This window comes from Neocloeon triangulifer, unplaced genomic scaffold (genome assembly GCF_031216515.1).
Source record: "Neocloeon triangulifer isolate White Clay Creek 2 clone unplaced genomic scaffold, ASM3121651v1 ptg000014l, whole genome shotgun sequence".
NCBI classification, from domain to species: Eukaryota; Metazoa; Arthropoda; class Insecta; order Ephemeroptera; family Baetidae; genus Neocloeon; species Neocloeon triangulifer.
Genome location: NW_026775556.1, coordinates 8,482,845 through 8,506,135, shown reverse-complemented (window position 1 = coordinate 8,506,135; position 23,291 = coordinate 8,482,845). Strand labels below are relative to the sequence as shown.

Below are 23,291 nucleotides of genomic sequence, written 5' to 3'. Positions count from 1 at the left end.
TAAAAGTTGGGAATTTAATTTAATTTAATGGATCCTTGATTAATTTTATAATAAATTGTTTATTTACAAAATTAGGTACATTGACTAAAAGATTGGTCAGTTTGATGATAAATTAGCCGTGGTAATGGCCATGGTGCCCGTGATGGTGTCCATGGTGGTGGCCATGATGGTGTCCGTGGTGGTGTCCATGATGATGATGGTGGTGTCCATATCCACCATATCCTCCGTATCCACCATAGCCTCCATATCGTTGGGGATCAGCGGCTCTTGCTTCTCTCAACAAGATCTCTCCATTCTCTACTGGGGCATCTAATTTAAAGATATAATAATAATTTTATTATTTTCTGCTAATTGCCTAATTGGTAAAAATATAATATGAAAAAATATATTAATATTTGCTTTTATTATTTATGTAAAATTCTGACTCTGATAAAGAATTCAATTGAAAAAATAGGTTAATTTTTTCTTTAGTCTCATTTAAATGTTGCCACTTGATACAATTAAAGATATTTTTTTTTAAATTTATCTTTAGGAACTTGGACATTCATTTGAAGACATGTTAAAAAACAACTAATTAACTCTATTAGCTACTATAATTATTAAAAAAATATAATTGTTGTAAACTTAAAAGTAATCTAGTAATTTAAATAATTAATTTCTCTTCAAAAAAAAAAAACTACCTTCGTTTGCAAAAATCATTGTGTAAGTGAGCTCTTTTTTATGTAATGCAAAATTTTTAAGTGGCATATAAGAAAATATCCCGCTCGTTTAACTCACCAACTGCGAACCAAGAGTCTTGGGTTTGGTGCTCGTCCTCCAAGGGAAAGGCTTGGGCGATGGCCACAAGCATCAAAGCCAGAGCAACGACAGCAGTCTTCATTGTGGATGAGTTCTCTGGAGCTGCAAATCTGCGAGTGTGATTTGGGAATAGGCCCGCCGAGCCCTTATATACTCCCGAAATTCGCACCTTGAGAAACTTAAATATACGCGAGTGCAGTTAGATCTGGTTCCATGGGGAATTTCGGACCAGGTAAAAATAATCGCGACCATAAAAAAACGAGCGTATAATTAATTGCGACATCCTTTCTCTCTCTTAATATATATGTGTGTGTAAGAACCACTCGATCTCTCGGTCCGGTGGCTGCACGTTCAGTAAACAAACGCACGTGCCCGGCTCCACACAGGTTGATTTGACCAGGTCTTGGTTCAGTGACGTCTGAGAGAGCATGCTGGGCCCATAATATTATTGACAGTCTCTCGGTTTTTCCTTATTTGATCGAAATAAATGGCGCAGTTTATTTTCTTTGAGGCAAACATATCCAAGGATGGGGATTTTTCTAGGTAATTTTAGCCAATATTATCTTTGAGGAATTTTGATGGAAGATATAATGATGGAGTTTATAAAAAAAACACTTAAAAAGGATCTGACACACTTAACAATTTATGGCATTTGCAGTTTTTTGTATTTACTCATTAAAAAATAAATTATTGCAGCAATATTTGAAACAGTATAGGCTGAATGAATGAAATCACAAATTAAAACAGAATTTAAAAGGACTGATCTGGAATAATAAAAGCTGAATTGCGAGGCTAAAACTGAAGACGAAAATAAAGCCTGTTTTACTAAACATAATTTGAGCTGCAGTTTTTTGTTTTGTAAGAGCAAAAAAAATCAAAGAAAGCGGTATTTGGAAGTATCAGGGAGTCATCTAAATGCAAGCTTTCAGCATCCAGAAAAAAAAGAAAAATGTCCAAAAAAAACTTGATTATTGTTATTTTTCTTTTTGTTTTGTATTATTTATGTAATTGTAAAAATTACATATGTAAAATTCACATATCTTTTCTCTCAATTATTATTATTATTATTTTATCTCTCTCAATTATATTAACTTGTATAATTTTGATCAAATGATGTATCCCGTTACATGGGCAGCAATTGCCTTTGTGATAGATCAATACACACAATTTGCAACTAAATATAATGGTAATTTGAAAAACCTGTTTTTTGGAAAAGTAAAAAGGTGTGATAATTGAAAACTCCTGGAATATCGTAAACCGTTATAATATATAATAACATTATGTACATTGCCTGATTTATATGAGATGACGGATTCAATAATTTTAATATTTTGCTTTCATTATTTTTTGCAGCCCGCATTTCAAGCAAAAGTGAAGATTAAATTCAAAAGATATGCTTCTAACAGGAGTAAAAGTAACCTAGAAAGTAATACTAAAAACAGCATTCTTAATTTTCTCTAATAAATGTATGTGGTGCGTAATAATTATATTGTTTATGGCGTTTTTATGTTCGAAATTCAATATTATTTTTATATTGCAATTAATTATTATATTGGCATTCTGACAGGCTCACTGATCTTCAAAATTATTGGCCTCATTTCTACCTTCTGCCTCCAGCCACAGCTGCGCAGGCAGGCTAAAAGAGATTTTTGTGTCAAAGAGAAGTTGTTTTAATTATACAGAAAACCAACGTAAATTATTAAACACTGCGAGAGCCAAGGCATTACACTTTAGGGCTAGAAATTTTTGTATGCATGTATATTTGGCGCAGTTTTCACGTTTTGTATTGTGCGCATCGCAAAGGCGCACCAAAAACACAGAACCAGCTTCTTAATAACATCAACAAACATCGGCGTAATGAGTCAGGCAAGGCAAGCAAGTGCAACACGCGTCTGTTTTTACGTGTAATAGTTTTATAAAAGAAAGTGTGACTTATGTACAGGTGCCATTTGTACCAACCATAGTCCGTAGAATCGCCAAAATCCTGTCGATCAATGATTCATCAGGCGAAAGCAGACGATTCTTGATGCAGGCCAAAGCGTATCACTGAAGGTAGGGTGGATTCCATAAATTATTTTGTTTTGGTAGTTTGAGCTCGTGATTAATTGCACATTGTACAGTATTTTTTGCAAAGTGCTATTAAATTTATTTGCATAGTTTCTCAGTGAATCAAAATCCAAGATAAATTTTTCTCACGTCTTGAAAAAAAATTAATATAATTATATATTTTTATTATTGAATATTTTATCGTATTTTAGTCATTTTTCATTTATGTAACTTCCATGTAAACAGGCAATAAATTGGCCATACTTAGCATTTTGCAATGAACGTGAAAATCAAATTAATATTTTTCTGGCTAAGAAATCTCAATGGATACCACAGGGATTTGCAATTGTTTTGTTGCAATTGATTTAAAAAATGAATAATAAATATTCCAATGATCTTAGAAAAATTTAAATATTTTATTATTTTTTTTAGATTTTTGTCTGCGTAATACAGATGAAGCACACTTGATGGTACACACAAGTTTTTCATTCACACTTTTTGCAATGCGGGCAAAAGAGAATAGCTGTGGGTTGTCGTTTGTTAATTAAAACAGTGGCGATACCATAGTTTTAGCCGTAAAATCTGCAACACAAGATATAAAATTAATTAAAATTTGCAATAGTATCAACTTTAAATATTAGTATTAATTTGGTAATTATTGGTATTGGTGTAATAAAGAAAATTATAAATACAAAGAAAGGCTCACCCGCCGCCGAAGCTGCCACTGCCGGCATTAGCGTAGCTTCCACTTCCGAAGCCACCGCCAAAGGACCCTGCATTGGCGTAACTGGCACTGCCGCCAAATCCGCCTCCGTAGCCTCCATAAGGTCTTCCATAGCCTCCGTATCCTCCATAACCACCAGGCCTATATCCTCCGTACCCTCCTCCGTATCCTCCGTAGCCCCTGCGGCCATAGCCGCCGTAGCCGCCATAATGGGGGCTGCGGGCAGTTCTTACAAGCGCCTGACCCTGACCATTATCGTCAACCTGCGCGACCTCTTCACCTGCAAAAATATCAAAATATTTATTTCAACTTTTTTGGGAAATATGTCTGCAACCGTTTAAATTAAATATTTTTAATCATAAATATTATATCTTTCCACAATTGACCAAACATAACATTTGCAATTAGGGACAAAAAAATCCAGAATATTTTTTTTTTAATTATTTAGTCAAAAAACTAGATAATCACTTAAATCTTCAATTCAAAATAAATAATGCTTTTTTGCAGCACAAAAAATATTTAAATTGAAAAAGTTAAATTTGTGCTGTAAACTTAGTTAAAAAACTTGAGGAAATAAAACAAACCTGGAACTGCAAGGTAGGGGTAGCCGAGGGCCGACATGGCCAGGGCGCAGAGAAGCAGGCAAACAAAGATGGTCTTCATGTTAGAAGTCTGGTTGTTCTTCTCAGGTCAGAGCAGAAATGCAATTCTTCGAGCAAACCAGGCTGCATTTATGTAGCCGCTCGCGAAAGGGTTCACCATCCTGCGAATGACGGCGAAAGAGCGAACGAATGAGAAGAAAGAAGGGATGAGCAATGATTTTCATCTCACGCCGGCTTCGTCATTCGGAAAAGCCTTGAACGCCCATCAGAGGCAATCTCGCTGGGCTTACCTGTGTGTTTCAGATGGCCCGTCTTGGGAATCCCTGCAGTCTGCTATCTCACGGCTGCTCTTTTTGTTTCTCAACGGAGCGAGAAATTAAAGCGGCTCCTTTCGGTCCATTCGCTCTTTTTGCCGACCGTCCGTCCGTCGAGACATAATTGGTAAAACCTGACGCGGTTTTTTGTGTCTGTTGTGTTCGTGAATTATAAAAAATGAGTTGAACGCATTTTGCTTTTATTTCGCAAGGTTGCCTTTATCCAATCCAATAACGCACTTAGCAAGACAAATTATAGCTTTTTTTGTTGAGCGATGGCCTGGGAAGGCCTTTAATTTAAAATTCAATTTTTATCATAGAAAAAAGTAAATAGTTGATGAAAAATTCAAAATACTTAATATAAATTAAATTAACCACTATAATTGTTAAAATAAATATTTTTTTAACAAAATAAAACAAATTCATCAATTGGGCTTACAGATACTCCGAACCATATTAGAAAGTTTCGATTTTTTTTCCATGCTTACACAATAAAATTTAATTAATGCTGCGTAACATGATACGTAACAAAATCTAATCAAATATCAAAGATTATTAAAACATATTTTGTTATAAATCGAATAATTGATATTTCAAAATACGCAGAAATTCCAATAGTTTATATTGCTTAATCGGAAGTCTTCAGTGATTAAAAAAACTAGTCAATAAAAACATTGAGTCATTTCATTTAATATCCGCGTAGTAATGTGGCAGTTCATAGACTTGTGTTGTGATAATAATTACTTTGCACATGAGCAAAGGTTTTGTTATGGGTCACGGCATGACGTCAATTTGAGCGTCAGTGCACAAACTAGTTTGCAAAATATGATCACTGTACAATGAGAAATAACTTTTGCAACATTATAATTAAGACAATAAAGTATTTTGAGCTACACAAATAAAAAAAAAAATATTAAATATATCAAATATATTTTCCATTAAAATTGAAACCAAAATTGAAACCTTGCTGCATAGAAAAAAACGGGTCGACAATTGATAAGGTTGCCCGGTTTAAAATTTTCATAAAATTTATTTTAAGTAACATGTAGCAACATATTTATATATTTTTTTCCATCCGAGAATTGTTTTGTCTAAATGAAGCAAAGAAATTTATAAATTTTGCTTTAATTTATAATTATTTATAATTTTTTTAATTCATTCAATTATTATTGCTTTTCACGTGCAATGAGCACTTTATTTTCTAAATAAATTTAAATTTTTTTGTAGTTATAATATCTGGTTGTGTTACTATAATTTATGCAATCAACCTTCAATGTGGTTCAATATGTGAAGTTGCTTTGATCGTTGATTGATGAATGAAATATCATCAGTGTTTTAATGTAATACTTGGTTACATAAATAAATATACGCAACATAACAAACTTTAAAATTATAAGCACTTATCTGTGCAAAATGATTTTTAGGAGATATTTTAATTATTACTAAATTGATTAAACCTTAAATGTGGTTTATAAAAATAATAATAGAGGCCTTGCGAATTCTTGCACGGTCATCAGCTGGTAATTGCACGCGCGACGGTAAATTTCTGCGGGAATTTTCTGCCGCCGTCTCTTCTCTATGTGCTTTTCACTTTTATTGCCAGTCGACGTGCAGAGAAATCAAATAACAAGTTACGGTCTTCATTTTTTTTTACAACTAGAGAATTGGCCAGATGCTGCGTCTCTAAACTTGTTTTGCTGGTCGAGCACCAAATTACGAACCGGAACTTCAACTCAGTTTGATGAAAACAGCAGGCGTGGCTGCAAAAATCCCAAGAGTATTCACGACAACAAAACGATGCTTGGCACTTTTTCTCAAATGTAAAGAGAATTAATAAAAAGAAAGTTAAAAATGGGTTATTGGTGGAAAATAAATATATAATTGGAATTGCTTTTCTTTTATGTTTTTATTTGTCATAAATATGTGTTTGCATTGTATACTACAAAAAAGTGGACCTCTATAAAAAACTACTTAAACATTTTCATTATGTTTTTGGGTTTTTCATTTGCTCAACTAGATAGGCATCTACAAAAATAATTAATAGGCATGACACTCGAATTAAACTCGGGCAAAGCCTAGCTGGGGTTCGTCGTGATATGTACTGGCAGTGCTGATTGACCCGACCTAAGTGTCGAGTCAAGCTGGGGTTTGAATTTTGCGGCCGATGCAGGGGTGGCGTTTATAAATTAAGGGCTGGTCTGGTCGTCGATTGGATCCGGGCAGAGGTGTGCGGGAGATTTACTGGCTTCCCTTAGCGTAACTGCAAAAAAGAGCAAAGAAAAAAATTATTAACATTGTTAAATTTAATTACATTAAGGAGGAAGAGATGACGAGGCACAAAAATTGGTTGGAATTTCCTTAATACTTGTCAGATTAGACTTTTTGCAAGTCATGTGCCAACAAAAGAACTTATTTGTAAACATATAATTTTTGTGACTTTTACTTGAGGAGATATATGAGTACAAGTGAATTGCAAATTTAAAATTAGATGGCATTTAACTATAACGGTAGAATTAAAAATAATAGAAAAATATAGAGAACAGAAATATTTTTTTAAATTTTTTTTAGATTTAATAATTAAAATGAAATTATTTTTTTACTTTCATAAAATCTTAATGGTTCTCACCGGTGTCTGAAGCTGCCTCCGGAGAAGGTGCCTCCGTAGGCGACAGCGTTGCTGAGGGCAGAAGCTCCGGCTCCACGGCTGACGGCGGTGGCGATAGCGGTGGCGCCTCCACGGTTCTTCTTGTTGGCGGGCACAACGGGTTCATCGTCGTACTCTTCCTCCTCCTCAGCGGGGGCAGGGGTGGTGGTGGTGGGACGCTTGGCGGGCTTGGGGGCCTTGGCAGGACGCTGGGCACGGCCGGGTCTCCTGCAATTCCTGGCGTTAAAAAATTGACGACGAACGTCAACTACTGGCTCGGCACTACTTTCACTTATAAGCTTAAGCATCATGCTATTAATTATCTCTAAACCAAGCATGCTTGTTAAATTTTTTATCAGATTGATTAATGACAACTGTATGAATAGGAAAGCTGAGTTGCTTTTGGTTCAATTGCGAAAGCGAAGCATTTAGAAAAAATAATTTATTATTCAATTTAATTGATTTTTTTGAAAATTTTCCAATTGTAAGCTGAATTTAATTTTGGAATATTTTACAAAATTTACCTGGTGGGAACAACGGGGACGGGGGCGGGTTCCTCTTCATCCTCATTCACAGGCTCGTCAGCCTCAACAGGCTCAGGCTTGGTCTCGGGCTCGTCCTGCTCCTCTTCGTCTTCAACAGGGGCATAAGCAGGTGCGTCCTGGGAGCGGGCGCCGGCGAAACCGTGGGCGAAGCTCATGGGGTTGCCGTTTCTGCGTCTGTAGCCGACGAAGCCGCGCATCATCACCTGACGCTGGGCGGCGCGAGGCACCCGCAAGAACACCATCGACTCTGCAAAAAAAAAAAATGTATTTTTCGAGTGGCTGAAATCCGGTTGCATTGAGATTCTGGACGATGCGGGCAGTCTTGCTCATGCTAGGCGTGATCGCGGCGAGCACGTGCAGGGGCTGGAACGCGGCCAGCTCAGCGCGGATTGCATAATTTTGAATGCCGAGAATAACAAGACGAGCTGATTGACTGCCCGCCGTAATTTGTAATGATTTATTTTTACTTGGGAAAAAGAGTTGCGCGTGGTCAGGGATCAATCGCGTTTGATTTTGAATAACCAAATTTTAAAGTAAAATTTTTTTGTCAAATGACTTTGCGAAAACTATGTTTGCAATGGGGAAATTGCGTTTTAATTAAAAGGGATGACGGAATTGACAGCGAGGTTTTCAAGACGCGGACAAATACGGCAAGTTTATTTCTGGTTTCTATGCCCGCGGCACAAGCGTGCAATGCAAAAAGACGATGTAATGCATCATCTGCTCATCAGCGGAGTAAATTGCAAAAAGGAGAAGTGCTATTATAATAAGTGATATAAAACGACACGTTGCGTTAGTGTTTTGCCGCATGCCATTAGATGATTGCGCGGAATTTTTCCTGATAAATATTCCAATAGAAATTAATAATGTATGCAACCTGCTCAACACACCTGTAAAGCAGGTTGTATCTCGCGGTTTGCCAGGCGTTAAAATCTCTAACCATTTATCTCACTAACTATTTATTCCCCAAAATGTAGAAGCAAAATTTAGAATATTTGGAGTTAAGAATAAAAATAAAAACTTTGGTTGAGTTATCTTGAAATTAAAATTTTGTAAATTTGAATTTTAACTTTTTGTGTGAAATATAATCTCACCATCGTCGGCAGGCGCTGCTTGAGCGACAGCAGCGAGGAAGGCGCAGGCTGCGAGGGCAAACACAATCGTCTTGGAAACCATGTTGCTGGTTGAGGGTGGTATTGGGCTGTTGGTAGTAGTAGTTGTTGTTGGTTGTTGGTGTGAATGATGCCTCAGGGAGTGCGGCCGGTGCTTTTATAGTCGGTGGCGCAGAGGCCGGCCTCGGCGGCCCCACCTCGGCCGCCTCATTTGGCATGCGAGCCGCATCCCGGCGACACTGAATTGACCGACAGAGCGGCCGCGTGCACCTCCCGAAGCTCGCTATGGCGACAGTAATGCATTATTAAAGTGCATTTCAGCCTGAGTTATGGCCGGCCATTAGTGCAAATCGCCGCCGTGACCGAACCTCCGGCCGACGCGCCCCATTTTTCTTCTTCATTCAGACAGTTGCTCTTGTGTCGGCGGGTGCGTGCCATTGATCAAAGGTCAGACCCCTCGTGTGTTTTGGTCGCGCTCCCTGAATTTTGATTTGGTATTCGCCCGTCAGACAACGACCAACTTCAAAATTTTAGTAATCGCTTAAATGACTTTGACATGCCTGGCAACAACTAACTTGCTAACCTTAACCTGGAAGAAAGACTAAATTGTCAAAATTTAAACTGGACCATTTTATTTTGGTTCAAAAGTGCATTTTTAATCATTTTTGTAAAATTCACGTAGTTTATAAGAGACTTAAGTTAACAAAAATTTCCGTAAGTTAAGGTAATTATTAAAAAATTAGAAATTTTAAAGCAAAAAAATGGAAGAAATAATTTATTTGTATTTTCTGCATTTTAAGATCGCTGCATAAATAAAATAGTATTTACTAATTTAGTAATAATTTTATAAATAATTTTATTGAACACTATATTTTTTTCTTAATTAATAATAAAATTTTTAATTTTTTTTTAATAAATAATAATAATAAATATTTTTATTTTATAATTCATAATTAAAAGAAAATAATACTGATTTGTTGACATTTAATACCTACACAACCATACACAAGCTTATATCAAAACTACAATCCTTAAAAAAATAAATAAGTTGAAACATTGAAAATATAACCTAAGTTGAATGTTAATTTTAATAAGTAACCATGCCGTGGTAGGCATCTGTGAAAATTTTCTCATTATATTAATTGTTAAACAAATAAAAAACAAAAATTGTGAAAAAAAATTCAAACTAAAGGGCCTTATTCTTGAGAATTTAAAACCCAAAGAAACCACTCGAAACGGGAAATAGCTAAATAAGTACTGTGACTAATTTAATGGCCTAATTCTTGTTTTATGATAATGATATTATTGGCTCGTGTTTATTTAATTACTTAAATTTGAAGTAGGAGTTCTTACTTAGTACTGTTATTAAAACTTGTATGTACATCCAAAGAGCAAAACTCGAATTTTCAACGATTAAATTTATTTTTAAAGATAAAAGCCCTGTAATTACCATACAATATTTTAATTCTGTTAGTTTTAAACTTTTATATTTCCAATTATTGAATTCAAATTAATTTTTATTTATCGCTTCATCACAATTTCATCACATATTTTAATTATGCTTATTTCTGATATTCAATTGAGCACAAAAATATTCGCTGCACATACATCCCTCTTTAGATTCCACGTGATTGTTTTTTAGTGCTCTCTTGACCTTCTGTCACCCTGCTTTGTTTGACTTTCAGCGAAAAAATCGCGTTCAACCGCGATGGCATAATTTTCGTTCGCGCCCAACACCGATTTTCCCCAGAATCGACGAGTGGGTCCTGCCAAGCAACGTCTGGTCGTCCGTGTGACCCGATGGCAAAGGCAACCGAGTTTTGGCACCGGGGTCGCTGGTTTTCCGAGAAGCGGCAGTCAGCGCGGCGCGACTCGCCTCGTTTGATTGGCATTCAGCTGGACGCGAGCGAATCAATCTCGCTGCCGTCTCTGTCTCTCGCTCGAGAGATGCATCCATTGAGATGCAGTCACGGCTGCAGCCATTAACAGCCAATTATTCAGCGCGCATCTCTCGTGGGAAGCGAATCGCTCCGCATCGGCCCCGCCCTGCATTTACGACTACATTAAAATACAAAATCGGCAGGGCAGACGATTACTAATTGCACGAGTGGCTCGTGATCTGTGTGCGAGATGCGTCCAGATCCTGGTCCGGCCGAGTCCGAACCTCGCCCGAAAACTCGTGTGCTTTATTTGCATTTTGCGTACGCTGCCGTGCGCTATCAGCGCTACGCAATCTCTGCCGCATTTTTATTCCACCCGCGAATATCAATTATCAATCTCGCGCTAGCCAATGCTGTTCTTGGAATCTCTCTGCTTGAGTGGTGATGACAGCCCTGCGGATGCAGAATGTATCAGTATTACTTCAAATTTCAAATCTTTCTGCTAAACACAAGTCAAAGTAAGATTTTCACGGGTAAAAGTTATTCAAAGTTATTCATTTGTGATTTTTTTTTTCTAAATATAAATAAAAAATATATTTTACAAGCTAACCTCCTGATAAGATACCGATCATTATTTTGTAATGAATGTGACTGGAATTTTGCAGCACTAAATAATATATAGTAAATAATAAATATAGTGGTTTACTTGAACATAAATCAAAATTATTATTTGTAATGATAACAAATAACAATTTAACCAAATTTTGATATTATAAACTAAATTTAATAAACAAAAGTAAATAATTTTAATAATGCAAATAATAATATAATTTTGTTAAAAAAAAATTAATTTTAATAAATTTAAAATTTATTTAGTTTTACAGTTTTTTTTTAATTTTTTTTATTTAAATTCAACGGGCTTAATCTATTCAACAAATAAATAAATAAAAAGAAGATTAATTGCTTAATTTGCTAAATTTAATTATTAAATTTTTATATAGATCACGAAGTTATATTTTTATTGCTTAATTTTTTCCATCAATTTTTATCAAAAATTTCAAATGTTTCGTTTGATATTTGTTACTTTTCCCTCACAAAAATTGAAGAAATCGTCGAGTGGGTAGTAAAACCAATGATCACTTTGATTATTTTGTTATTAATAAAAATTCAATAATTCTAATACTAGCTTTAAGAAAATTATTATTGGGTTCAGACTGAGGGCAATATATTTGCATTACTTTTGAAACTTTCAAATACAATTTTGTATCAATGCTTTTAATATAATTTTTAATATAATAAACCATTGAACTTGATTGATCTATGTGAACACTGAAAAATCCTCAAAGAAGTTCTAAAATTTAAAATTTTCCAACAACTAGCGAAAATTTAAAAAAAAAAAAACGAAGTACCAGCATCAAAATGTTTAATTTTAACTTAAATCGATCATTCAGAGAGAAAGAGAGAGAGTCTGCAACTTTGTTTCGGTTTTTTTTTCATTTTTTTTTTTAATTTTGCTGTAGTAACCTTGATTAAATCAATTTTCAATGTCAATTATAAAAATCCCCACCCCTAGTCTGGATTCCGAGTCCATCCCAATAACCTCGAATGGCATAAATTGAATTTTGCGCTTCTATCGGAAGCAATTACGATTGGAATTACTTTGGCAAGCAACGACGCTCCCTTGGCGTCGCTCGACGCCCAAAGAAAAATTGATTGACACTCGCAAAAGTGCAATAAATTTTATTGCACGAATAATGCATCAGATAAGATGACACTGTTGCTGCGTGTTGATGAGCGTCGCCGCGTCGGCTCAGAATTAGCATGGGGCACCTGCCTGCTGTTCCGTGTCTCCCGCACATTTTATTTTGCGTCTTGTTTCATTCTTTCCACTTGCGAAAACTCACACAGTGTAATCGAATGGATGCGAAAAATGATTCGATTGTGATCTGCGGATCGTGACGCACTTATGGATCGGTTCTCAGTATTTTGAGGGTTCGCTGAACACTCTGCAGTTATGTTTCCCACTTGGCACCCGCGAGCAGATCCGGCTCGCTCCCTCGCGCGTCCATATTTTCGCCTAGCACACGCACGTTTCACGCAGATTTTGAGAAGAAGAACACGTAGCAACCACTTGCGGGGGGCGACCCTCGGGTTTCTCAAAAACTATGTACTCTAAACGTTTTTCTCGTGCTGGTCAGGATGCTAGTCATGCGTTTTGATTTTCACCATAAATATAAGTTTATTATTTTAGCATCGCCAATTAATTTTAGCTTAAAACGTGATTTTTCTTTATAATTTCGGTTAGTAGGTGATCCATGCAAAATTTCAAATTTTCTTTGAGCTTAGGCTGTGCTTAATTTTTTTATTTTTTTAGCACTCGATATTTAAGAAAATTAGCCTTTTTTTAATTTTTCAGTGTGTACAGGATAAAAAAAAAAAAATAGAATAAAAATTATTTTGGCACCAATGGAAACAGTAAAATCTATTTTTAAGGGCTATATTATAGGATGATCTTATTTTAATCATTTTCCTAAACCAACATTTTGTTCCAAAAATCACTTCTCATTCTTATTGAAGTTCTTAAAATGTTATTAACGCTTCAAAAATTGAACTTTTGACAGCAACTTAATTCTGCTTTGTGGACTGGTTGTGCATTGACTTTTGACCCTATGGCTGGAAATTGATTCTATTTCTATACAATGTGTATATTGTTTCTCAAAACAATATATTTAATATTGGGAAGTCAAAATCTCCGTAGAATATAAAAAAATTTCCTTATATTTACAAATTTAAAATAATGCGGTATTTCAAGTATTTATGCTGGTGTACTTTTTAAATTAATTGGATTGTTACCAAATAGCCAGGTAGCTTCATTGCATACTTTTGCGGCGCTTTTTCATTTTCTTCTCGCGTCACTTCCTTTAATTGTTTGCGCTCCAAATTTAACTTGAGAATTTAAATTTAAAACGATCATTGTTCTCGCTGTAATTTATGACGCCCAGATCGCACTTTGGAGGAAAATCGAGGAACAATGCGAAGAGCACAATGAAGCAATTCGTCAATTATACATTTACTCCGTTAGTGCTCATGAAACCGACATTACTCGCGCGCACAACACTCGATTTTCTGGTCACGATTATTAACATGAGCAATAATGATGATCATGCACGTCAGTATAAATGCAACGACCCCTGACTGCAAATAAATCTCGGAATAAAAAATATAAAAATCGTACGTCAAAGAGCACACACATCTCGAAATAAATACGGGTCCTGATTTGAATCGGCAATCGCGAGAGATGTGGCAAACAAACGCCCGCGATTCGGCGCGATTGATCTCGCGCCGCGCGTTACGCAAATGACGAGAGGCGTGTGCTCTGAATGAACGCGACCCATAAATTACGCGTCGCGCGCTCTTGATTGATTCTGCGAACGAAAAGTATAAACCTTTTGGCTGGCCAACGAGACAGACACGGGTCATCCTCAGAATCACCTTGGTCTCGCACGTAGCACGTCAGTTCTTGGCTCCCGCCTCTTGGTTTTCCAAATTTTTAATTACATTAAAATTCGATTAGCCTTTGACAGCCACAAATGCTGGACTGAAAATAATGTATGATTAATATTTTCTTAATAACATTGTTCTCTTTTTATGTAGATTAAACCTGCATGACAAGTGGTTTAAATTTAAAGTAAGATAACAGAGCGCATGTTTTTGAAATTTTCTAAATTAAGGTGATGCAAAATTTGCAATTATAAAAGAGACCAAGCAAACTAATGTAAGTGTTTGAAAATCTTCCATTAATCTTTTGACTCGCTTGTCCGTCACGCATTAATAGTTTTTAAAATTCTTCATAATAATCGATAATGATCATACATTTTTTAACAAATTAAAAGCAATCAAAAAGTAGCATTATTGACTGCGTATTAAATCAGTTTGAGTGACGCATCTCAGAGAAAAATATGTTTTGTAATTTAATGTTTTTACCCTGCCTGGCGTGTTGAATAAATTTCTTACTTTACTTCATTTTAATACAAAAGGCTAAGAAATTTATAATAAAATTTCGAAATTTTACAGCATTCACATAAGCACAGATTGTAAAAATATATTTACTGTGGGTAGTGTCTATAAAAAATATCATAACATGAATTTTTTGCCATAAATGTCACCAAATTTGAATTTATAGGAAATTCATATGATCCAATATAAAGATCATGCATTTTAATTTATGCAATTTTTGTGCTTCATGAATTCGTTCAGGACAGTACTGTGATTTTCAATATTATTTGCCTATTGCTAATATTTTCAACCCATAGCAATAGCGAATATGGACGTTTATTATTTTAAGAAACCGCCACGTGTTTATTTTCTCCATTCAACAACTCTTTAAGGAAACAAGGCGCTTGTCCTATTGACAGGGAAATAATAAGGCCAAGAGCACAGGGGGCTCCCATGCGCCGCAGGTGCTAAAAACGCAGCCTCTAGACATGTTAATGAATTTCTCAACTCCCCCGCACAAGAGTGGCGAGCAGCCAAAATCCAAATTAAGCCGTCAAGTCCGCGTGCGCTTTGCTAGCCACCGCCCTATGCAGAATTTGTATGAATTAACTTGGGACGCTCGGGCACGCTGGGAACCCTAGACACAATGGCCATTAATTATTATGAGTAACGCGGAATTGAAGAAAACAGCCATTTGACACCTCCGAGGGATAAATACGCTGAATGCAAAACAGCAAAAGATAAATCTTGACGATTTGTCGTTTGCAAAATCCGCCTTGAGCGATCAACACGCGTTAGAGTGGCGGAGTTTTGCGTGCCAACTTTCGCGCTCTTTTTTTATTGTTCAACGTGTGTTTCTGTGAACTTGGACTCTTTCGCTTATCGTGATTCTCGTTATTTGTAGTTCTAGGACAGGGTTTCCGCACATTTGCCATTAGATCGATGATACTCCACTTATTGTAATTCAAAATTAAGCCCATAAATTAAATTCTAACGGTCAACAATAGTTAAAGCTGGCAAATAAAACTGCAGCAGAGCGGGAAGCTCATCGTTTTCATAAGAAAAATAACTTAAAAATCTTTATTGTCATCAGTCAAGTGCATTGTAATATTAGCCATTAATGGGGATCTTCTGGCCATTAGGTCCAGTGACAGTGACTGCGTTGCTGCCACCCCTGCTAGCACCATTGTTGCCAAAACTGAGCGTGTCGGACGCGGCCACGTTGATATTGTAGCCGCCGAAATTGTAGTTCTGCGCAATCGACTGGCCGAGGGAACCACTCACTCCGTTCGGTCCGAACTGAAAGCCCTGAGTTTGCGATCCGGCGCTCGATGCGCCAAAGTTGCCTGCGTTGAATGACTGGGCCTGGGCGTTAGCGGCGCTTGAGCCGCCCGACGGGAATCCGCCAAATGCACCTGGGCCACCAAATCCAGGGTTTCCACCAAAGCCTCCAGGTCCTCCTGGCCCGCCAAAACCTCCCGGACGCTGTCTGTACCCACCTCCTCTCCTACCTGGAAAGAAAAAATTAAAAACAACTTAATTTTGCACTAAGAAAAAATTTAAGTAATTGTGAGTAAATATATACTAAAAATCACAAATAAATAATATTTATTGCTATGTATTTAGTTTTGGTTTTAATAATTTAAATAAAATTTAAAATCTTGAGGCAAAGGTCTCATCAATATCGCCAGATAAATAGCAATAATATAGAGATTTCAATAAAGAATCAAGTATTTTTTACTCGCACTCATTATCAGAAGTGACAGAATGAATAAAGAATTAAAATACGAAACCCTTTTATTTCAACATTGCAAGCATTTAGTTTTACAATCTGTTGTATTTGAAAAGTTGATAAAAGCTTTAACTATCCATAAAAATTAGGCTTATAAAATTTAGTTAAAATTGTTATTATATTGATTGGGCATGTTGTAAAACTCTTTCAGTAATATAATAATCGATTCTAGCAAGAAAATAATCAATTCCCATTGAAAAAGGTACCAACGTAAGGTTGAGGGGCAAGTCAACAAGTGAAGTGTAAAATCTTGGCAGAAGTATACATAGCACATAATATATGTATTTTACCTCCTCCAAACTGCCTCTTTTCTCTTAGCACCTCGGCGCCATCTACAGGTACGAGCTCAGGGCTGTTCTCAGGTAGCGTTGCAGAAATCGCGGCCTCTGGTGCTCGTTCGCCTGAAGCAAGCACATCATGATCATTGCATATTTCTGCAGGGCAATAAGGCGTAAGCAATACTTTTGATCACGAATTCAATTATAAATTAAATTTTCCTTGAAAAGATCATAATTAAAAAATTGTGTAAAAAAATTGCTAGTAAAATCTCAAAATATTTGTTTATTATAGGAAGGTGTGTGCTCCTGTATGTTTGAATAAGCGCTTTTTTTTAAATAAATTATGATATTGAGTCATAATAAACGTTTGACAACAAATACTTGTGAATCGTGAATTAAAATATTTATTCAATCTGTTGACCAAAATACATAATTTATTTGCTAAATAATAAATCAAAATCCGTATTTCCATTAATTCCGCTCCAAATTTTTATCATGAAAACGCAACGAATGCAACCATATAATACTGAAACTGTTTTATCCGTTTTATCATCAAACACATTTTTATCAAATTGGGGCTTACTTTTGTTGATCGGTGCCGCGTAGGCCAGGCCTACTACACAGACAAATGGTAGCACGGCGGCGAGACGCATCTCTGGTGCGAGCAGGTAGAGCCGAGAGAGAGCAAGTTCAAGACTAACGACGTAGGTCGCAGTTGGGAAGCAAATTGCTTTGAATCACTCGCGTCTTCAGACGAGAGTATGGTTCTTCTTACAGGTGTGTGTGGCGGGGAAGTCCAAGCTACAAAGTTTTGGAAGTTTGCAGGGTCAAGCGAGCGGAACTAAAAAATGTACGAAAACAAAGCGGAGGGGCTCTTTCCTCAAATCGCAACCTTGCAGCAAAAATAAATTGCGCTCACTCTAATCTCCGTGGTTTCGAAAAATATTGACGCTATATGGACAAGACCTTGAAGGAAACCCCCAGCATTTATTAATTAAGAAAAATAATGAAAAACGTGTTTCTTTTTACTCCATTATTTTGTACATTTTATTGCATTGGCGAGACAAATTTGAATAAATTAATTATCCCCTGATGGGAATGGGCTGTCCGTTGGGGCCGGTGACTGAGACTGAGTTGGCGCCACCCTGAGTGATGCCTCCAGGCCCAGCGCCGAAGGTTCCTGATCCCGAAACGCTGGCTGAGATTCCTCCGGGAAATTGATAGTTTTGCGAAAACGCCTGTCCAGCAGAGCCGGTGATGCCCTGCGGTCCAAATGCAAAGCCCTGGGTCATTGTGCCGGCGTGGTTGGCCCCAAAACCAGCACCACTCTGGAAGCCCTGGGCCTGAGCATTAGCAGCGCTGGCGCTTCCTGAGGGGAATCCGGGCTGAGCAAAACCACCGGGTCGGTTGTAGCCGCCGCCGCTCGGACGCCCAGGACGGTTGTAGTTCTGTCGACCAAACTGACCACCAGGGTAGAACTGGCGACGCACTCGCACCAATGGCACTAGCACATATTCTTCCTCAACTGAAAAATAATTTAGAATTTATTATTTATTCCACATAAAACTTTATTAAAAAAAATTATTATCTTTTTCTAAAATCAATCTTATTTTTTACTTTAAAAAGTTATTGAAATGGTGAGCGAATTGAAACAAAATTCATGAACTTATAATTATGCTAAAATTAAATTATTTATAATTAAAATTTTTAGAAAGTCAATTTGCTTCCGTTTCCTACATTGATCAAGGTGCAAAGGTTACCTGGGTAAGGCAGGGGGGCCGCCGAAACGTAGCAGGCGGCGCCGATTGTAAGGACGAGCGCGAGAAACACAGCTTGAGACATGGCGACCTCGACTGTGGATTTTAGCGAGGAGACGCCGATATGTGCGATTACATCGAAACCAGAGTATCTCATTTTGAGCACACGTCACGGACCACAAAGAGGGGAGAACAAGTTTTTAATCTCTGCACCTCTTTTGATTTTTAATTATTAATAATTTTAAAACAAAGAATAATAAATACTTTGCATAGATTTTCATCAAATTTTTAAAGAAAGTTCGCATAGATCTAACTCTTATTATAAATCAAAATCAACGTTTGCAACAAGCTTATTTAATTGGCATACTGATGAATTGAGGAAAATCTTTGAAAGTTTTGGCTAACGGCGAGGACATCAATAAGCAAAAAGAAAGTTGCGAATAATTAACTAAAATAGAGTATTAAAATGCTTTTGCGTCTATAAGTAGGTTAATACAGGGTTTTCATGCAAACAATGATAAGCATAAAATATTCAGTTTTTTCTTTTTATTGATATGAAAGCTGTAAAAAAATTATTTAAACTCATCTTTTATCTTGTTGCATCAACAACATCATTTCACTACATAGATAAACTGTTTAGGTTTGAAGAACATATTTATAAGTAAGACATTTTTGTAGCGACCTTTGTTTCTTCTGCGCAAATAAATTAAATAGTATCCGTGTTACAGGAAAATAGATTTAGAGAGAAACTTCTAAAACAGGCTACAAAAATTAGCAAGAAAAACTATTTTTTTATTATTTAACGATTTTAAAATTATAATAATTTCAATTTATGCAAAATTTACACCGTATAACATCGAGATTAAAAAAATATTGTATTAAAAATTTATATTTGTCAAATTACCCGCGTTTAATCACAAGTTTATTGGTTAAGTATAAATGAATACTAATTATTGTATTTTGATTATGATACTTTCATTTTATTTTATTTTAATACTTTGGCTCTCAGAATAATTATACATTTTTATGAATAAATTAATATTATTAATTATATTATCATGAATGTTGAGGATAACACCAATGAAGGACACGTTTTTTCCATCACATTTTTGTTGGAAGGTGCTAATTCCTCAGATCCATATCCCTATTAGAAAAATCTAAGGAAACGAAAATAGGTAATGGTAAGTTTTAATTGACCAAAAATTTCTTACGAGAACAGTCCTCCTCCAAATCCACCGGGGTGTCCCCCATGGTATCCTCCATGATAGCCGCCACCCTTGTGAATCCCTGCTCCGTAATGAGCTCCATGTCCTCTGATATTTGAGTGCGAAAAACTGGCGTGGAAAGGCCCGAATCCGTAAGTTTCCTTATAATGGTGCCCTTGTTGATGGTAGTGTCCCCCGCCCTTGTGGATTCCGCCCCCGAACAGACCTGGGGATCGACGATCTCGCACGTACTCCTCTTCTAATTATTCACGCATCAATAGCAAGTAAACATTAACAAATCGCGTATTTTCCATTATTTGCTTACCTTCGAGCAGTTCTTGTGAGGTGGCCACGACTACCACAGCAAACAAAATCGCAAAAATAATCCAAGTTCGCACCATCGTGACGGTTCAAGAAGTGGTTTGTGCAAAAATGACACGGATCTCAGCGATTATTGTTTCAAAATGATCAATGCCCTTCGTAAAAAGTCCCTCCACAGTTTTCAGTAGCAGGTTTTTGCCTATTATAGCAATGAAATCAACCCTTTAAATTAAAACCTGATGCCCTTGCTCTTGTACCTTCGGCCTCTCGCGAATTCTTAATGAGCAAAAAATCAATGTCCTCAAAATACTCAGTAAAGTTATAAAAAGAGAAAGGGTCAAGATATTTTTTTTTAAAATTAAAATTTTGATAAAAAAAATATACATAATTTTTGCATTTTAATACATTTTTTTTACATAAAAATTACTAAATCCTCTTATTTTGGTGGCTTCGTGATCTTTAATAAAGTTGATTAAGGAGAAATCAAGCGAGTCTGTTCTCTCCTAACCAACAGTAATTTGGCTTTTTGTGACCTCGCGAGAGTCTATCGAAGCGACATCTGCAGGTGATTGGCCCTGAAGGCGCAGCCAGGTACACGCGCCTGCGAGCTGCCATGGTTACATCAGAAGCACCTGCAACAATGCGACGCCCGACACGAATTTTACAATGCTCTCTGTGCGCGTTGCTGATTTCGGCCCTCGTTCTGTCAGCCGCCGGCCAAGGCAAGTACCTCATTTAACTCATTTTAAACTTCAATCACCATTTATTACTCTGAGAGAGGTTGATTTTTATTGCTTTTTTGGTCAAGTCTTCGACCTTAGCGTGCAATTTGCTCAGACTGCATAATAATATATTGGGCGCAAGATGTCAGTGACTTTTGGAGAGGATGTGCTTTATTTATGTAATCCACAGGATGCATGGTCTGGGTTCACCGCAAATTTTGTTTGACCAAAAGCCACATTGTTTTCATCTTATTCAGATAGTTTATTGACACCGAATTCAAATTATGATTAATTAATTTCTTAGTTTGCATTTTTTCTTTATGCATAGAAATATTAAGTTTATTTTTATTTTCAAATCATATTTCTTTTTACTGTTAAATATAATTATATAAATATGTACAAAATTTTGCTTTAGATGACTGTCATTTTAATTATTAAATTTAGGGGAATATTTTTAAATATTTAATATTGAGTTCAATAAATATTTCAATGGGTTTAGGAAAATTAAGAGCTCACTTGTACCTTATTTATGTTGAAGAATGATATACAAAGCTTTAGCCAACATTATTGGAAAAGGGGAAGCTTAAAATTAATATTTTTATCTTTAAATCTCTCATTTAATCTGGAGATTAAATTTTTCATTCATCAATAATTTAGATTTTTCCTTTATATCTTTGAATTTCATTAAAAATAAGTACAATTCCCATAGTAGCAAAAAATTTTGCCCATTAATATATTCATTGTTTAATGTTTAACATCTAATAACTAAAAATCACTGTATAATTCAATTCCTCAAAAATATAACAAATATTTTCACAATCACGAAATTTTTTAAATAGCGATCTTTGATTTAATTTAAAAAATAAACATAAAATATTTAACAAATCAATTATTTTTAGAAGCCGTTCCTGAAGTTTCAACCTCTGCTGCTCCGGCACCAACACAAAAACCTGTTGGTCCAAAGAGACCGCCAACCACTGCCAGAACTACTACGACCAAAGAACCGGCAGGTTCGTGGAAACAATAATTAATTTTGTCCTTCAAGGTGAAAGAAAATTATAAGCCTGATATTAAATCTGTCTTAAAAAGCTCGATAAATTTCATATTACGTCATTATGCGCTGCTGGGAATCCCAGCAGCCTCTAATGCGATTCGATAAAAGTCGCAAATCATGCTTTGAATCTCATCATGCAAATTACACCATCACCCCACGCTTACAATACAATGTCTGCAAATTAAAATAAAATTTTATTTCCTTTTTCAGATGTAGACGCTGTTGCTTTTCCTGATTCGGCCCCAAAACCTTCTGTCGCTCCCTCGACTGCAGCACCCGCACCTGCTCCTGCAGCAAAACCAACGCCTGCCCCAGCAGCAAAACCAACCCCAAAACCAGCAGCTGGCGCACCTTTAAACAATAGGGTGCAAGGTCAGCAAGGTAATAATGCCCCGGTCGCTGCCGGAACTCCCGTCCCTGCAGCTGCCCCCATCGGAGGTGCAAATGGCACAAATGGCACCGGACCTTTGGGCAACCGAATCGGTGGTTTGGGCCTCCTGAACCAGCTAGCCCATGGAATCGGAAATGGAATTGTGGCCCCCATTATTGGAGGCGTTGGTGGAGGCGGCGGCTCGAGCTTCAGTTTGGCCTTTTCCACCTCCTCAGGTGGGGGCCTCGGAGGCGGCGGTGCCTCCAGTAGCGCGTCAGCTGGATCGAATTCATTTGGAGGCGGTGGTTTTGGAGGCAGTGGATCGAACGCTCAGGCCTCCTCAGGATCATTTGGAGGTGGACTTGGAGGATTCGGAGGCGGCGCATCCAACGCACAAGCGTCGGCCGGCTCTAATTCTTTCGGAGGTGGACTTGGCGGCTTTGGAGGCGGTGCATCAAACGCCCAGGCATCATCCGGATCAAATTCCTTTGGAGGCGGACTAGGAGGATTTGGAGGTGGCGCGTCTAATGCCCAAGCTAACGCAGGGTCAAATTCCTTCGGAGGCGGCCCTGGAGGCTTTGGGGGTGGCGCATCCAACGCTCAGGCTAACGCAGGGTCCAATTCCTTTGGAGGAGGCCCAGGAGGTTTCGGAGGTGGCGCCTCAAATGCGCAAGCAAACGCCGGAAGCTCTTCATTTGGAGGCGGTTTCGGAGGCCCTGGTGGAGGATACGGCGGCCCTGGACAGTACGGAGGTGGATACGGTCGCCCTCATCACGGCGGCGGAGGTGGATATGGTCGCCCTCATCATGGCGGAGGCGGCTATTATCCTAATGGACCCTCACCTTACCATGGAGGCGGCTATGGGGGTGGCTACGGAGGTGGATATAATAGGCACCAAAATGCAGGCTACCACAATCGACCTCACAAGAGACCACCCGCAGGGTTTACCGATTACGGAGATTACGATGGTGGACTAATTGGAAACAGGAATCAAAAGTTTGGAACCGAGTTGTCCTCTGCAAGCGGTGGCACCACCGAAGCCGACTCCATTGCTTTTCCAAAGTAAAAAAAAAAAATTAGTCTCATTGATTTTACCTTTTTTTTCTTTTAATTTATTTTCCATAAAATGCC

The 23,291-nt window shown here is 37.2% G+C and overlaps 7 protein-coding genes across 9 annotated transcripts; 1 reads left to right on the top strand and 6 right to left on the bottom strand.

Moving 5' to 3' along the window:
- Positions 1 to 11: 11 nt before the first annotated feature.
- Positions 12 to 936, bottom strand: LOC132201107 (FKBP-type peptidyl-prolyl cis-trans isomerase SlyD-like). Its single transcript, XM_059627018.1, has 2 exons — positions 778 to 936; positions 12 to 309 (listed from the first exon to the last, which is right to left on the bottom strand). The coding sequence occupies exons 1-2, from the start codon at positions 878 to 880 to the stop codon at positions 113 to 115; spliced, it is 300 nt and encodes a 99-aa protein (XP_059483001.1). The 5' UTR covers positions 881 to 936; the 3' UTR covers positions 12 to 112.
- A 2,303-nt stretch (positions 937 to 3,239) lies between these two features.
- Positions 3,240 to 4,312, bottom strand: LOC132200577 (heterogeneous nuclear ribonucleoprotein A2 homolog 1-like). Its single transcript, XM_059626150.1, has 3 exons — positions 4,153 to 4,312; positions 3,551 to 3,848; positions 3,240 to 3,426 (listed from the first exon to the last, which is right to left on the bottom strand). The coding sequence occupies exons 1-3, from the start codon at positions 4,229 to 4,231 to the stop codon at positions 3,414 to 3,416; spliced, it is 390 nt and encodes a 129-aa protein (XP_059482133.1). The 5' UTR covers positions 4,232 to 4,312; the 3' UTR covers positions 3,240 to 3,413.
- A 2,059-nt stretch (positions 4,313 to 6,371) lies between these two features.
- Positions 6,372 to 8,914, bottom strand: LOC132199978 (protein TonB). Of its 2 annotated transcripts, none has more exons than XM_059625112.1 (4): positions 8,768 to 8,914; positions 7,653 to 7,920; positions 7,111 to 7,365; positions 6,372 to 6,744 (listed from the first exon to the last, which is right to left on the bottom strand). In XM_059625112.1, exons 1-4 carry the CDS (start codon positions 8,847 to 8,849, stop codon positions 6,723 to 6,725), a joined length of 627 nt encoding a protein of 208 aa, XP_059481095.1. In that variant the 5' UTR covers positions 8,850 to 8,914; the 3' UTR covers positions 6,372 to 6,722. The 2 variants fall into 2 exon arrangements, with proteins under 2 accessions (XP_059481095.1, XP_059481096.1); XM_059625113.1 differs by having other exon boundaries at positions 7,111 to 7,356.
- Positions 8,915 to 15,712: 6,798 nt separating this feature from the next.
- Positions 15,713 to 17,527, bottom strand: LOC132199678 (PE-PGRS family protein PE_PGRS33-like). Its single transcript, XM_059624589.1, has 3 exons — positions 17,315 to 17,527; positions 16,744 to 16,854; positions 15,713 to 16,172 (listed from the first exon to the last, which is right to left on the bottom strand). Exons 1-3 carry the CDS (start codon positions 17,382 to 17,384, stop codon positions 15,772 to 15,774), a joined length of 582 nt encoding a protein of 193 aa, XP_059480572.1. The 5' UTR covers positions 17,385 to 17,527; the 3' UTR covers positions 15,713 to 15,771.
- Positions 17,528 to 17,754: 227 nt separating this feature from the next.
- Positions 17,755 to 18,626, bottom strand: LOC132200773 (uncharacterized). The gene is made up of 2 exons (XM_059626478.1): positions 18,492 to 18,626; positions 17,755 to 18,256 (listed from the first exon to the last, which is right to left on the bottom strand). Exons 1-2 carry the CDS (start codon positions 18,571 to 18,573, stop codon positions 17,814 to 17,816), a joined length of 525 nt encoding a protein of 174 aa, XP_059482461.1. The 5' UTR covers positions 18,574 to 18,626; the 3' UTR covers positions 17,755 to 17,813.
- Positions 18,627 to 19,452: 826 nt separating this feature from the next.
- Positions 19,453 to 20,175, bottom strand: LOC132201099 (uncharacterized). Its single transcript, XM_059627009.1, has 3 exons — positions 20,019 to 20,175; positions 19,700 to 19,952; positions 19,453 to 19,645 (listed from the first exon to the last, which is right to left on the bottom strand). Exons 1-3 carry the CDS (start codon positions 20,092 to 20,094, stop codon positions 19,636 to 19,638), a joined length of 339 nt encoding a protein of 112 aa, XP_059482992.1. The 5' UTR covers positions 20,095 to 20,175; the 3' UTR covers positions 19,453 to 19,635.
- A 414-nt stretch (positions 20,176 to 20,589) lies between these two features.
- LOC132199677 (uncharacterized) lies at positions 20,590 to 23,242 on the top strand. 2 transcript variants are annotated; one of them, XM_059624588.1, is made up of 4 exons: positions 20,590 to 20,736; positions 21,636 to 21,746; positions 22,001 to 22,516; positions 22,586 to 23,242. In XM_059624588.1, exons 1-4 carry the CDS (start codon positions 20,628 to 20,630, stop codon positions 23,224 to 23,226), a joined length of 1,377 nt encoding a protein of 458 aa, XP_059480571.1. In that variant the 5' UTR covers positions 20,590 to 20,627; the 3' UTR covers positions 23,227 to 23,242. The 2 variants fall into 2 exon arrangements, with proteins under 2 accessions (XP_059480571.1, XP_059480568.1); XM_059624585.1 differs by having other exon boundaries at positions 22,001 to 23,242.
- Positions 23,243 to 23,291: the final 49 nt, after the last annotated feature.

Bases quoted from the DNA above. Each gene is read 5' to 3' on its own strand.
- LOC132199678 (XM_059624589.1), bottom strand. From the start codon at position 17,384: ATGCGTCTCGCCGCCGTGCTACCATTTGTCTGTGTAGTAGGCCTGGCC. The intron at 16,855-17,314 runs GTAAGCCCCAAT...TGCTTGCTTCAG, and splicing joins CGCGGCACCGATCAACAAAA to GCGAACGAGCACCAGAGGCC. The intron at 16,173-16,743 runs GTAAAATACATA...TTTTCTTTCCAG, and splicing joins AAAGAGGCAGTTTGGAGGAG to GTAGGAGAGGAGGTGGGTAC.
- LOC132200773 (XM_059626478.1), bottom strand. From the start codon at position 18,573: ATGTCTCAAGCTGTGTTTCTCGCGCTCGTCCTTACAATCGGCGCCGCC. The intron at 18,257-18,491 runs GTAACCTTTGCA...ATTATTTTTCAG, and splicing joins GGCCCCCCTGCCTTACCCAG to TTGAGGAAGAATATGTGCTA.
- LOC132201099 (XM_059627009.1), bottom strand. From the start codon at position 20,094: ATGGTGCGAACTTGGATTATTTTTGCGATTTTGTTTGCTGTGGTAGTC. The intron at 19,953-20,018 runs GTAAGCAAATAA...GTGAATAATTAG, and splicing joins CTCACAAGAACTGCTCGAAG to AAGAGGAGTACGTGCGAGAT.
- LOC132199677 (XM_059624585.1), top strand. From the start codon at position 20,628: ATGGTTACATCAGAAGCACCTGCAACAATGCGACGCCCGACACGAATT. The intron at 20,737-21,635 runs GCAAGTACCTCA...AATTATTTTTAG, and splicing joins TCTGTCAGCCGCCGGCCAAG to AAGCCGTTCCTGAAGTTTCA. The intron at 21,747-22,000 runs GTTCGTGGAAAC...TTCCTTTTTCAG, and splicing joins TACGACCAAAGAACCGGCAG to ATGTAGACGCTGTTGCTTTT.
- LOC132200577 (XM_059626150.1), bottom strand. From the start codon at position 4,231: ATGAAGACCATCTTTGTTTGCCTGCTTCTCTGCGCCCTGGCCATGTCG. The intron at 3,849-4,152 runs GTTTGTTTTATT...ATATTTTTGCAG, and splicing joins CCCCTACCTTGCAGTTCCAG to GTGAAGAGGTCGCGCAGGTT.
- LOC132199978 (XM_059625112.1), bottom strand. From the start codon at position 8,849: ATGGTTTCCAAGACGATTGTGTTTGCCCTCGCAGCCTGCGCCTTCCTC. The intron at 7,921-8,767 runs GTGAGATTATAT...TTTTTTTTGCAG, and splicing joins AGCAGCGCCTGCCGACGATG to AGTCGATGGTGTTCTTGCGG. The intron at 6,745-7,110 runs GTGAGAACCATT...TCTTTTTTGCAG, and splicing joins GGAGGCAGCTTCAGACACCG to TTACGCTAAGGGAAGCCAGT.
- LOC132201107 (XM_059627018.1), bottom strand. From the start codon at position 880: ATGAAGACTGCTGTCGTTGCTCTGGCTTTGATGCTTGTGGCCATCGCC. The intron at 310-777 runs GTGAGTTAAACG...TCTTTAAATTAG, and splicing joins AGACTCTTGGTTCGCAGTTG to ATGCCCCAGTAGAGAATGGA.